Consider the following 13,254-nt stretch of genomic DNA (forward strand, 5'->3'; position numbering starts at 1 on the left):
GGCCCACATACACCAAAGACCTCCCCAAATTATGGCCGGGAGGAGGGGCCCCCATCAGGGTGCTCTGGGGGCAGAGTGAACAGGGCACAGGGACTGAGAGTTGCTATGAGAGCTGGGGTGGGGACACAGGCTTTCCTGATGAAGGCGTCTGTCCTGCTCTCCTGATCCTCGTCCTCCCTATAAAGATACTTGTGCACGCAGAGGGCGGGGAATGGAGCCCAGAGGGCTCCGCTGGCAATAAAGGCAGGTGCCCTTGAGGGCCAGGCTGGGGGTGGCACGGACCCAGAGGCAGGAGTCCCTCTGAGGCGCAGGTGCGTGCACAGTCTTGGTTCATAGACGCGGAGGATACGAGCTGCCTGGTGACCCTAGGACTTTGCTCTGCTCCTCGGCAGGAACCTGCCTGGAACTCGTGTCTCTGGAGAACCCATCCATCATGAGACGCCCGGCTGTCCTCCTCGCCGTGGCTCTGGCCGCCCTCCTGGCTCCAGCAGTGGCAGCGCCCGTCCACCAGCTGAGCTCCCGGAACAAGCTGCTCCTGGTGTCCTTCGATGGTTTCCGCTGGAACTACGACCAGGACGTGGACACCCCCAACCTGGATGCCATGGCGCTTGAAGGGGTGAAGGCTCGCTACATGACCCCGGCCTTCATCACCTTGACCAGCCCCTGCCACTTCACCCTGGTCACTGGTGAGTGTCGGCCTCAGTGGGGCCTGGGGGTGGGGGTGCTGAGAAACCAGGGAACCAACAGAGGGAGCCCCAGCTTATGCACAGGGCCTGTCCTATGGTGTGTGGTGCAGGGACAAAGGTGAGACCAAGGAGGGGACACTCTCACTGGGCAGACACCGCTCGGCCAAGGGGGGTCATCAGCAACCCTCACTGTTGGTGGCAGCTAATAGAAGGTAGATAAAAACACCTAGTGTCTCAGTTTAAACGGTGACTACAACCAGGGTGGCGACCCAGGAGGGCTTCTGGAGGAGGTGAGTGTGACTAGGATTCAGAAAGACAGGAGAGATGAGCCTGAGGCTCCCGCTCTTCCCACTGCTCACTCCCCAACCCATTATCACTCCGTTGCTCCCCGTGTATAGCCCTCCTCTTCTTGTAAAGATACCTGTCCTTGCGTTTAAGGCCCACCCCGATCCAGAAAGCCCCATCTTAACCGAGCTCGTTACATCATATCTCCAAACAAGATCGCATTCTGAGGCTCTGGGTGGACGTGACTTTGGGGCGTGCTATTCGGTACAGATGGCTCATCCTCACACCAGCATTTCTGTGACCACGGCCCCTTCCACACACAGACGGAGCACCTGGTCCTCCCTTCTGCACGTCCCCTCCTTACAGAATATGACCCGATGGGGATGCGGAGGAGGGGGCGGGGCATTCCTCACCCCCCGCTTTTGTGCCTTCTGAACTCATGTGAGGGCGTTTCCATGCGAAAAAAAAAAAAAAAGAATAGTAAAAGATGCCTCACAGAGCTCCTCTTTGTTCATTTATCTTCCTGCCTGGGACCCTACTTCATGGCCAGACCCTGACTCATTTAATTAGTTCCCTCCTGACAGCCAGCCAGGTTGCTCCCAACCTTTTGCTAAAACCATCGAGGCTGCAAACGATATCCTGGCACATGTGTACTTGCGCGTTTGTGTGCGTTTAGCTGCGAGATAAGCTGCTCAGAGTGGAAGCAGAATCTCTGGGTCGGAGAACGTGGCTGTGTCGGAGCCCAGCCCAGGCTCCCCAGGCGGCGTGGGCCTCCCGCCACCCTGGCTGTTTCCTGCCCTCCCACCGCCCCTCTGCTCTTCCGCCCCACAGGCAAGTACATCGAGAACCACGGGGTGGTGCACAACATGTTCTACAACACGAGCAGCAAGCTGAAGCTGCCCTACCACACCACGCTGGGCGTCCAGGGGTGGTGGGACAATGGCAGTGTACCCATCTGGGTCACGGCCCAGAGGCAGGTAACGCCTTGCCCGCACCCCCTCGGGCCGTCGGGGGAGGTGGGCGGGGGCCCGGACAACGAGGCCGAGATCCACGCAGGCCCAGTCCCCGCCCTGGGAGTCCCCGCTCCTGACACGGGGGTGGGGGTGGTTTGAGTGGGGTCCCTCGGAAGATGGGAGCCAGTTGCCCAGGAAAACCCAGAGCCTGCCAGTCCTCCCTGGAGCCCTGAGACCGGAGGGGTTGCTCCATACTCCCAGCCCGAGGGAAAACTGGGCCGCCCCACACCGGTGGGAAAGGGGGCCACAGGGAAGATGACCTAACTCCGCAGGAAGGCAGGGAACGATGAAGTGGCTTCACCCCGCCCCCTCCCGTGTGCCTCTCAGGGCGCGGCAGCTAAATTCTAAAGGGTGGAGGGCAGGGTAAGAGGTGGGTCGTCCGCATGACAAGCCCGAGACCCCCGCATCTTGCAGTGCTCTGGGGCTTCCTGGCGACACACTCAGAGATTTTCAAGGGGAGCCCGGAATGAGCCTTGAAAGCTACACCCACCTCACAGGCAGGGCATCCACTCAGGCTGAGTCCGCTCGCTCCAGAAGGAGCTACCAGACACCAGGCTCACTGGCAGAAGCTGTAGCCGAGAACTTGGCATCTCGAGGAAGAATGGCCTAAGGGACTGGACGGGCAGACGGGGCATGTGTGGACAGATGGATCTGTAACTGAAACAGCACTGGATTTATGGAAAGACAGACGGATGGCCAGGCTGAAGGCTGAAAGGGCAGGCCACAGGGGGTGGGCGGGGGGACCGATGGACACACAGCTGGACAAGGACACGGCAGGGAGAAGCCGGGCTGCAGGCCGGAAGGGGAGGGCTCATGGGCAGCTCAGCCTCAGGGCAGATACCTAAGGCCACAGTGACGATGAGGACACAGCATATCTGGGGATCCTTTTATATCCACTATCTCATTAGTGCTGAGTCCACTGGGCACCTGCTCTCTCCTCTATAAAATCAGTATCAGCCCAATAACAGAAGATAAGAGCTAGGAAGGGCCTTTCAGAAAATACAAAGGCCTGTGGTCCTAGCTGGAGCAGGGCTGGGTGAGGAGGCAGGCGGAGGGCAGGCAGGGGGCAGATGGGTCAGCGCACGGGACAGGCAGGGCGCAGGCGGGAGGCGGCCCGAGGCGCTGACACCGCCCTCCCCGGCAGGGCCTGAAGACCGGCTCATTCTTCTACCCCGGCGGGAATGTCACCTACCAAGGCGAGGCCGTGACGCTGAGCCGGAAGGAAGGCTTCCTGCACAACTACAAGGATGAGGCGGAGTGGAGGGCCAACATTGACACTGTGATGGAGTGGTTTACGCAGGAGGGCCTGGACCTCGTCACGCTCTACTTTGGGGAGCCAGACTCCACGGGCCACAGGTACGGCCCCGAGTCCCAGGAGAGGAAGGAGATGGTGATGCAGGTGGACAGGACGGTGGGCTACCTCCGGGACCGCATCAGGCTCAGTGGCCTGGAGAGCAGCCTCAACCTGATCATCACGTCCGACCACGGCATGAGCACGGTCAACAAGAACGCCAGCGACCTGGTGGAGCTCCACAAGGTCTCCAACTTCTCCTTCAAGGACATTGAGTTCGAGCTCCTAGACTACGGACCCAACGGCATGCTGCTCCCCAAGGAAGGGATGCTGGAGAAGGTGTACGAGGTCCTCAAGGATGCCCACCCCCGGCTCCACGTCTACAAGAAGGAGAACTTCCCCAAGTCCTTCCACTATGCCAATCACTCCAGGGTCACCCCCCTGCTCATGTACAGCGACCTCGGCTATGTCATCCACGGGGTGAGTTCCTGCCGGTGCCAGGCACTACCCGGGGCTGCTGCCGGTGCAGGCACTTCCCAGAGCTGCAGGGTCTCTCCATTTCTGTAAAAAGCACACCCCCTGTTTCTAGCCAGACCCCAATTTGAGGAGTGTCAGCCACCAAAGGGACACCCCCACAATCTGCAATAGGCGTGGGTGTGCATGTGGACGTGCACTGTGTACCTGTATGTGTGTGCATATGTGTGCATGCGTGCCTATATCTGTGTGTGGGTGTGCACACGTGTGTATGTGTGTGTGTAAAAGGGAAAGCGTGGGAAGGTGAGCTAATAGGTGAGAACAGAGAGCCCAGGGGGGCTGAATAGGAAGCAAGACAGAGCAGGGAAAGGACGAACTGCCGCACTGCGCAGCCAGCAGCAGGAAGGGGCCTGGTGCGCGCCCCTGGGCTGAAGCTCCACCCTGTTTACTTGGGGTCTCCATTCGTGTCACTGGGTCTTTACTGAGGCTCCCTCTTTGGGCCACTGACCTTTGGGGGCTGAGAATTCAGAGAAACGGAGGCTCGGAACCCTTCCTGCCCCCCTTTGACCCCCTCCAGGGGTCCTCTGCTGAGGCGGCACTGCAGGGGGTGCTGTCAGAGAGGGTGGGGTGGGCTGGGAGGGACAGCCAGGACTTGGGACCCCCCTGCCCGCAGAGAGTGAACGTGCAGTTCAACAACGGGGAGCACGGCTTCGACAACAAGCTCATGGACATGAAGACCATCTTCCGGGCCACGGGCCCCAGCTTCAAGAGGGGCCTGGAGGTGGAGCCCTTCGAGAGCGTCCACGTGTACGAGCTCATGTGCCGGCTGCTGGGCATCGTGCCAGAGGCCAACGACGGGCTCCTCAGCACCCTGCTGCCCACGCTCCGGGAGGAGGCCGGCGACGCGGCCCCCAGCACCTCGCTGGCCACGCCCCCCTCAGGTGCACCCCTGCCCTCCCCCTGCACCCACGCGCCTCCAGGCGGCTGCAGGCGGTGCGTGTCTGCACAGCCGCGACCAGGGTGCCCCGCCAGCTGCTTGAGGTCGCCTTCTCTTTCCCTGTCCCTGGCTCCTGGGAACATCTTGAGTGCCTGACATTCCCACAGCACCTGACGCCATACGGAGCACTTTGTGCATCTTGGCGGCCTGGGCAGGAGAGCAGGCGTATGTGAGCACCTTGTTTAAAGTGGGGAGACTGAGGGCCAGAGGGGCTGGCGGTTTGCCCGTGGGATCAAGCCTTCCAGGTGAAGTCCACCTCCAGGCCCCATGGCCATGTGAGGCCTCCTTCCTGGAATCTTCCTCTGTCCGCCTCCTCCACACACACCCTCACCCCTATCCTGACCCATCTCAGGGGCAAAGGTCATCTGGAAGCTGGCAAGGTGGCAGCCCCGTGGGCGCCTGGCTAGAGGTGGGCAGGTGCCACTGATCAGGGACTGTGAGGGGTCACACTGATCACAAACCAGGAGGCCAGTGCAGCTGGGACAGGCGATCAAAGCGGGGATGGTGAGAGATGAAACCAGGGGGCCGGTGGGGGTGGCCCAGGGCACCTCACTCACCTTTAAGGAGCCAGGAAGGGGACACGCTCCAATTTCCCTCATTCACTGGGTCCTCCGACTTTCCTTAGGCTCCGCCCTCCTGCCAAGTGGCCGGCCCCACTTGGTGACAGGACTACTGGTGGCTGCAATTCTTCTGGCCAAGGTTGCATAACACCCACTGCTCAAGGTCAGAGGCCCAGGAGGCCGAGGGGAGGGTGGGGCCATGCTCCCTGCAGTTCCAGCCTGATGCCTCAGCCCTGTCAGTCCTCGGGACACCGGGCCCACCCTGCCAGCCTCTCTGCTGTGGACTTGAAGCAGTCTTTCCAAAGCAGACAACCCAGAGGAGAGAGGAGCCCTCCCCTCTCCCCAGCCCTTCCCCTTCTGCCTGCAAGGTCTCTGTGCTCCCCAGGGGATGAGGGAGGACTGGGAGCCACGGTGGGTCAGTCTAGGGGGAGCACTGCAGGGTGGGGTTCCTAGAACACCCGCTCGCTGCATGGCAGCCCCATGTCTGCCCTGTGGTGTCACAGCCCTGCAGCCAAGACAGAAGCTAGTCACGCGCTGATTCTAAAACGACACGGTGGGAGCTGCTCGGCGCCAGGCTCTGGTCTGGGCCCTGGGGATACACAGTGAACCAGACTGCCCGGGCCCTGCACACAGATAATATGCAGAGAACAAATCCATGCCTGAGATAGAGGAGGCCGCAGTAACAGCAGAGAGGAGACGGGCGTGGAGTGGGGGCTGCGGTTCAGGTCGCCTTGGGGAAGGAGGAGTGGGGAGTGGGGGGCGGCCTGAATGATGAGGACCAGCCGGCCACGCCAAGCCCTGGGGTCAACATTACAGGCAGGGAAGAGCAAGTGAGAGGCCCTGAGGTGGGACTGGCTCCTGTGTTTCTGGGAGGGAAAGGAGGCCGGGGTGCTCAGAGGCTGGTATACAAGGATGAGTACGCGATGAGCTCCCAAGGGAATGGGTGGGGGGGTCACCTTACGGCAGCAGGGAGCCCCCAGCCGAGGTCACGCAGGGGCGTGCCGTGGTCTGCCGCGGATGAGCGAAAGCAGCGCTAACTGCCCTGTGCCCTCGAGGGTCAGGAATTCCCACAGGGGCCCCCTCGGTCTCTGCCTGGTGTGGGGGCCCCTGTGTGCCTCCCGCCCCCTCCCCTGCCCGGCCGACTTCCCTTCACTCCCTCCCTCTTGGCACCTCCACTTCATCTCCTCCACCAGACCCGCCCTCCCCGCTCCCCCTCCTTTCTTCCCGACCCAACACAGAACTGTTCTTCCAGGCCCACCTCCTCCAAGAAGCCTCCAGAAGCTGCCACAGGGCCCGCTCCAGTCCCTGCTGTGATGGTCTTTTGGACACAGACGGGCCTGTCTCCTCAACTGACGGGGGACAATGCCTGCATGCCTCCACGTCCCCACAGCTCCAGCCCACCTTGGCCATTCTGGTGCTGGCCATATAACCCCTTGGGACGCCCAGGCCCACTCACCCATCCATGGCCCCCAGACCCACAGGGCGCGCCCTCCTTCCTCCCACCAGAGAACCTGCCCCACGGACGGCGCCCCTGTCTTTGGCCACTGGAGGGCACCCTGGAGCTCGCGGGCAGGTGACAATAAATTCAGCTGTATGACGGGAGACACACTCTTTGAAGGACGGGCTTGTCAGGATCTGCCTGTTCCTCGGATATGAACCCACCCCTCCCCTCCCCTCCCCGGGCCTCTGGCTTCTACTACAACTTGAGCTCCATATCCCACTCTAGTAACCATCCAAGCTGCCCTCCGCAGCTGCCCAACCACCAGCCTGGAGCGGGAGTCCTGCCTGGTCAGAAAGACCCCGTGGCTCCCAGGCCCCGCATCCAACAGTTCTCCTGGAAGGATGAGTGCACCCGCACCGCCTGTGGCCCTCATCCCACCCTCACCAGCTTCCGAGTCTGGATAGTCCCAAATCAGGCTTGAGGGGACAGGTGGGGTCTCCCTGCGGATCCACGTCCGCGAGCACTCACAAGTGCCAGCACAGCCACCACGACCCCCGGGTCTCCAAAAGACCCCAGCCCTCCGCTGAGAACGAACAATGACCACGGTCAGCCTAGCCGACTCTCCAGGGCCCGGCCGACAGCTACTCTGAGAATCGCTCTTGATTGGCTTTTTCAAACAGAAAAGACAAAGAGAGCGAGAAAAGAGAGGAAAATAACCTGGTGTGTCCCACATTAAGTATTCTGCTGCCCCCAAAAAAGTCCCGGTGGTTGACCAACTCACAGAACAAGCTCCGTGGGCCAGGAACACGGTAGCCGAGGTGGGCCGTGAGCTGTGGGCCTGTTTCCCAGCTGTGCAGCTGGGAGAGGGGGCACCACCCTGAGCGGCATGGCCAGGTTCAAAGCAGCTCCCAGCACTCACTCACCGACACTCCGCAGCCCTGGGCAAGTGCTCACCTTTGGGCCTCAGTGTCCTGACCTGTAAAATCAGGACCAATAGCAGTACCTGCCTGAGGGGCTGGTCCGATGATTAAATGAATTACTATTTGCAAACTGCCAGGGCCTGGCCCACGGAAGGGCCCTGTGTTATGTTTTAGGAGTTATGAAAAGACAAGGTATCATGTGGCAAAAAAGTCACGTCTCCCTTTCATCTCCAAACCTTCTTGTTTCTCTAGCAGAAACTTTTTGGTTGGTGATACCAAATCTTAAATACCTCCCTTTGTGGCACGGAGAGAGGACCCAGGCCCAGAGCTCTGGTGGGCAACAGAATCAGGGCGGAACATGACAGCACTGTTTTATTTGCTATATATTTTTTTCTATGATCACCCTCAGTTTGGATGAGTGCTACTTATTTTCCATTTGTGTGTGTTATTTTAAATTTTTTTCCTTTTAAAAGTAACTTAAGTACAAAAGAATGAGTTGATTTAAAGAAAAATGTTGACCAAATAATAGTACAGGTGGCTGGTGGACGTGACAAAGTGTTTAAATAATAAAGGAGGCTATCCAGAGGCAGACCTGCTAGAGGTTGTCCACACTCCTCCTGCCGCCTCCTCCCTTCCCACCGTGTGGCCAGCCCAGGATGCTTCTGGAAGGCAGCATTCAGGCCTCCACATGACTGATGTCCAAAGATTCCCCCGGCCCCTTCACAGAAATACACTGCGTTTCATACATGCCCTGCACCCTTCTCAGCTACCTACCAGGCAACTCCAGGACACCACTGAAAACTAACATTGTAATTTGCTGTACAAAGTTCCTTTCAGCATCAGCCAAGCTGAAACAGAGTCTGGAGGAAGCCTAGCTGAACAAAGCCGTGCACAGCATTCTGGAGTCAAGTAGAGATGACTGGGGACTCACTTATACATGGTCCACACACAGCTGCGTGTCAGCTCAGAGCCTTTGTTGAATGTGGCCAGTCTAGGTGCTGGCAACGGATGGACCGTCTGAGTAGTTCATGGCTGGCTGGGTGTGTGACTGGGCTGGAGAAAGCCCCCTTTGTCAGGAGGCCTGGTGCTTTAGAGCCTGCCCTGCATGCTGTCACCAGGAGGCGGCGCTCTTGGGCTCCTCAATATCCCTTGAAGCCTTTCTCAAGCAGCTTCCGAAGTAGAAAGGAATTCAGAATCTCCTATTCCTCCAACTTCTCCTCCTCCTCTGAAAAAGCCGCACTCCTCCTTGGACCAGCCTTGGGGAAGCGGTCACGGAGTATTTCTGTTTCCTTGTTCCTAGTTTTAAATGGAGCCCCAAGCGAAATACTGGAAGTTGAGAGAAAAGAATTACAACTTCCCATACTAGGTTTGCTCTAGGATCCTATGAGGGGAGGGATCTTGTAGCCCCATGCTGAGCACAAGGACCACCCGGATCACCCTGGATCAGTGGTTCTCGAGTCTGAGTATGCCTTGGGATGGATTTGTCAGATCAGATGCTGTGCGTGTGAGTGTGAGCACACACACATTTCTAAGTCTTCAGGTATGGAAGTGGGCCTGAGAATTTGCATTTCTCCCTAGTTCCCAGGTGATTCTGATGCTGCTGGCCCTGGCACCGCCCTTGAGAATCTCTGCACCTGGTAAAGGTTATGAATGAATGAATGAATGAGAGAAAGAAAGAAAATTGGTCTATCCTCGTGTTAAAGAGGATAAGAACTGAGGCGGTGTCCCCCACCAGCTGGCTCTGGACAGAGGTGGGAGGGGAGCACGGACATGTCCAAGTTCAGTCCCGGTGGGCCTGGCCAGCCTTTTCCCGCAGAGGAGTTACTTGTTAAGGCAAAGAGTCAGTGCTTTCCAGAACCCAGGGAGCTGCTCCCCTCGCCGCTGAAAAGTAGGAGCCTGTCTCAAAGGCGGGGGCTCCCTTCAGCCCATTCGCAGTCTTTTCATTTGTCCTGGAGCCCAGCAGGAGCACCTACCGGTCATAAAACCCGACAACTGCCTGCGACGCGTCCCAGACACCTGCGGAACGCGCAGGTTCGTCTCCCCGGAGCAAGATCCTAAGCACCGCCGCCCTGCAGAAGTAAGTGCTTCGCGCACTGGACTCGCTGGGAGGCAAGACCGCAGGAATCGCTCGCCCCCCACCCCACCCTAGGCTTGCAGAGAGCGGGAGAGAGGTCCCAGGTCCCCCAGGCAAGCAGGGGCACCGAAGAGGGCGGCGCATCCGGACCCCGGCCTGGGCGCTTCCCTGGACGCATCCCCAGCCTCCCACCGCCACAAGGGGCTGCAGGAGCATCTGTTGCCATGGTTACCCGATGCGTTCCTTGCAGCCTTAGCGGGAGGTTCCACTCCGCAGGCAGCGGTCCACCGAGCCCGGAACCGGGGGCGCAGGGAGGATCCGACGCGAACCCCGCGCGCCGCAAACGCACGCCGTGCACTGTCAAACGAAGCCTCACACGCCGCGCGCTCATCTCACCCGCGCGCGGCACGTACCACATCCCACCGCCACGCACACCACATACACACAAAACACACGTCACACACACGCACGCACACTCCACACGTGTTGCCCACACCGCATGCACCCTCCACTCTACACCACCTCATCCACATCCCAGACACACACAGCATAAATACACGTAAAACACACACACGCACACACACACACACACACACACACTCTCTCTCTCTCACCCTACACCCACTCAAGACCTGGACGCTGGAGGATAAGCGCTCTGAACCCGCCCACTGCGGTCTCACGCCTCCGCACAGCCCGCAAACGGGTCGCACCCCGGTCCGCGCACGCGCAGCAGGCTGGTCCGCCCCCTCCCCTTTGTGACCAGCGGGCCGCGAGTTCCCTCGCCCTCTCTGCAGCTCGACCTTGAGGGGTCACTTCAGGGGCGGGCACCCCAGGTTAGGACGGTCAACGCGGCGGCCTAGGACCCCGACCCCTCATTCGGCCCGGAAGCGCCCCGGACCCTGCATCTCCGAGACTCCTGCGCTCGCGACGCCAGTGCGCCCCGGGCTGGGCGGACCCCGGCCGCCGGGGGGCGCGTCTCCAGGGAGAATTTGCCAGGGGCTGAGCCCGCGAACCACCCCCGACCCCCGGGACCACAAGGACGCGTCCTAACCCGGCTCCTAACCCCGATCGATTGCGACTCCGGAGGTTTCGCCTCCAACCCACGTGGCAGGAGGAAGTGGGAGGTGGTGAACCTCCAGGCAGCGGGGAGGACCTAGGCCACTCGCACACCCACCCCCAGAGCCAAGAAGGCGAGCTGCTAAGGCCCGGGATCTTTTCTATCTTCATCTGGTCAATTTTTTTCTTTTGTTTTTGGTGATAAATCACTGTGGCTTTTGGCTTAAATCTCCAAAGTTCAAAAAGTGGAGCGACATAGCTCTAACAAAACTAGCCCATTACCACATATAAATTTCATACAAACAAGTTTTCTCATACTTTGCATCAATAAAAATAAAAAACAGGGATGGGATTTATTCTGAACCACATCTTAGATAATAAGTAATATTCATCCAATGACACATGAACCATTTTAAAACACACAGTTCCATCCATCTTATTAAGAGATGCATGCCAACAAAAATTTAACATGTATATCATAAACACATACCACAATTTTAATATATTTTGTTGGTTTGAGGGGTTGATTAATTGTATTAATCACTCAATCCAAAGTAATCTTTTTTAATACTGAGAGTCTTAGAGTCACAAGAAATAATACGTTTTAAAATTTGATTATGGGGGGCAATCAGTGGTAGAGCTGCATGGCTAGCATGCACGAGGCCCTGAGTTTAATCCCCAGTACCTCCATCAAAAAAACAAATAAATAAATAAACCTAATTATCTACCCCCTGCAAAAAAAATTAAAATAAAGTTAGATTACATACATGTTTTTTGTTGCAGAGACCTACGTTAGAGTGATTTAGTGAATTAGTTTCGAACATGAAAATGCTTATATTAAAATAAAATTCAGTGGAAGAAGTGAAACCAGACCCCTGGGTGGAGGAGATAAGGACCAAGAAGAATTTGTCCGTCTTTGGTATCGTGAGGTCACATTGTTGCATAAATGACATTTCATTTGATGTATTTGGAAGAATTGCCCAAGGAAAGCTGGAGGCAGATGCATTTAGAAAAAGAAAGAAATTTTTCTTGCAAAGAGTGCAGAAGAGACAACTTCAGAAGAACTGGCTCACCAAATCCAAAATGCCATCAAGTATTTAAAGGGGGGAAAAAATCATAAGAGAACCAAGGTCGCCAAACTCGCATTCATCTGTCCCAGGTGGGCCAGCAGCCACTTTCTCACGTGATGATCTAATTCCAAAAGGGCAGGGCACGTGACAGAAAGAGTAAAGGTCAGGGCTCAAGCTCCTGTTAGCCGGCAGAGCGCAGGGTCACAGGAAATAGGCAGGGTCCGATCATCCGGGGGCTCTAGTTTTGGTCTGTCTCGGGATGCAAAGTGGTTTGCTGGGTTGGTTCGTTTTTGATGGAGGAACATGTGTTGCTCGGTGACATTGGGAGCAGGGCAAAATGTCAGATTTTGCTTCTGTAGAGTGAGGAGCCCTCATATTTTAAGGAGGTGAAATTTACCACTCCTGGGCATATATCTTGAGGAAACTCTCACTGGAAAAGATAAATGCACCCTGATGCTCACAGCAGCGCTGTTTACAACAGCCAAGACATGGAAGCGACCTAAATGTCCATTGACAGGTGATTGGATAAAGTTGTGAGACAGATATGTATAGATAGATAGATAGATATGAATAAATTAAATAATGCCATTTGCAGCAACATGGGTAGACCTAAAGATTATCGTATTAGGTGAAGTAAGTCAGGCAGAGAAAGACAAGTATCATATGATATCACTTATATGTGGAATCTTAAAAAAAAATGGTACAAACTTATGTACAAACCAGAAATAGACTCACAGACATAGAAAACAAACTGTGTTACCAAAGAGGAAAGGAGTGGGAGGGAGGGATAAATCAGGAGTTTGGTATTAACATATACACACTACTATATACATTAAACAAGGACCTACTGTAAGCACAGGGAACTATATTCAATCTCTTGTAAAAACCTGTAATGGAAAAGAGTCTGAAAAAAGTGCTATATGTGTATCACTTTGCTATACACCTGAAACAAACACAACATTGTAAATTAACTATACTTCAATAAGAATAAATTAATTTTTAAAAATCAAAATTTATAATACACTGGAAATTACATTGTTTGCAACCTTGTGAACCTCATGATGAAAAACAATAGATACCAACCTTAAAAGGCACCAAAGGGGCATGATTTTCCCAAATTCTTTTAGGAGTTATGTGGATAAAGCTGCTTGAAGGCCATTGACCTAGTTCCACTCCCTCCTGGACAGAGGAGGAAGCTGAGGCTGAGAGGAGAGAGATTTGTCCACGTTGCACAGGGTGGTGGTAAAACTTGAGGGAGGCTGTGCCCGTGACCAAGGAGCACAAGGAGAGATGCTCAATGTCGCCGTCATCACAGAAACGCAAATCAAAACCACAGTGAGATGCCGCTTCACCCACAGAATGACTATAATTTCTTTTTAAAGTGGTG

At 56.2% G+C, this 13,254-nt stretch overlaps 1 protein-coding gene across 2 annotated transcripts; it reads left to right on the top strand.

The window, feature by feature from the left end:
- Nucleotides 1–236: 236 nt before the first annotated feature.
- On the top strand, nt 237–6,903 carry ENPP7 (ectonucleotide pyrophosphatase/phosphodiesterase 7). 2 transcript variants are annotated; one of them, XM_074343833.1, is made up of 7 exons: nt 237–311; nt 393–686; nt 1,803–1,948; nt 3,129–3,755; nt 4,423–4,690; nt 5,372–5,469; nt 6,559–6,903. In XM_074343833.1, the coding sequence occupies exons 2-6, from the start codon at nt 434–436 to the stop codon at nt 5,452–5,454; spliced, it is 1,377 nt and encodes a 458-aa protein (XP_074199934.1). In that variant the 5' UTR covers nt 237–311; nt 393–433; the 3' UTR covers nt 5,455–5,469; nt 6,559–6,903. The 2 variants fall into 2 exon arrangements, with proteins under 2 accessions (XP_074199934.1, XP_074199933.1); XM_074343832.1 differs by having other exon boundaries at nt 279–686.
- The last annotated feature ends 6,351 nt before the right edge of the window (nt 6,904–13,254 follow it).

Source organism: Camelus bactrianus, chromosome 16 (assembly GCF_048773025.1).
Source record: "Camelus bactrianus isolate YW-2024 breed Bactrian camel chromosome 16, ASM4877302v1, whole genome shotgun sequence".
In the NCBI taxonomy this organism is placed as follows: Eukaryota; Metazoa; Chordata; class Mammalia; order Artiodactyla; family Camelidae; genus Camelus; species Camelus bactrianus.

Excerpts from the sequence above, each read along its gene's own strand:
- ENPP7 (XM_074343833.1), top strand. The coding sequence starts at position 434 with ATGAGACGCCCGGCTGTCCTCCTCGCCGTGGCTCTGGCCGCCCTCCTG. Across the intron at positions 3,756-4,422 it reads TCGGCTATGTCATCCACGGG|AGAGTGAACGTGCAGTTCAA; the intron begins GTGAGTTCCTGC and ends CCCTGCCCGCAG. Across the intron at positions 4,691-5,371 it reads GCTGGCCACGCCCCCCTCAG|GCTCCGCCCTCCTGCCAAGT; the intron begins GTGCACCCCTGC and ends GACTTTCCTTAG.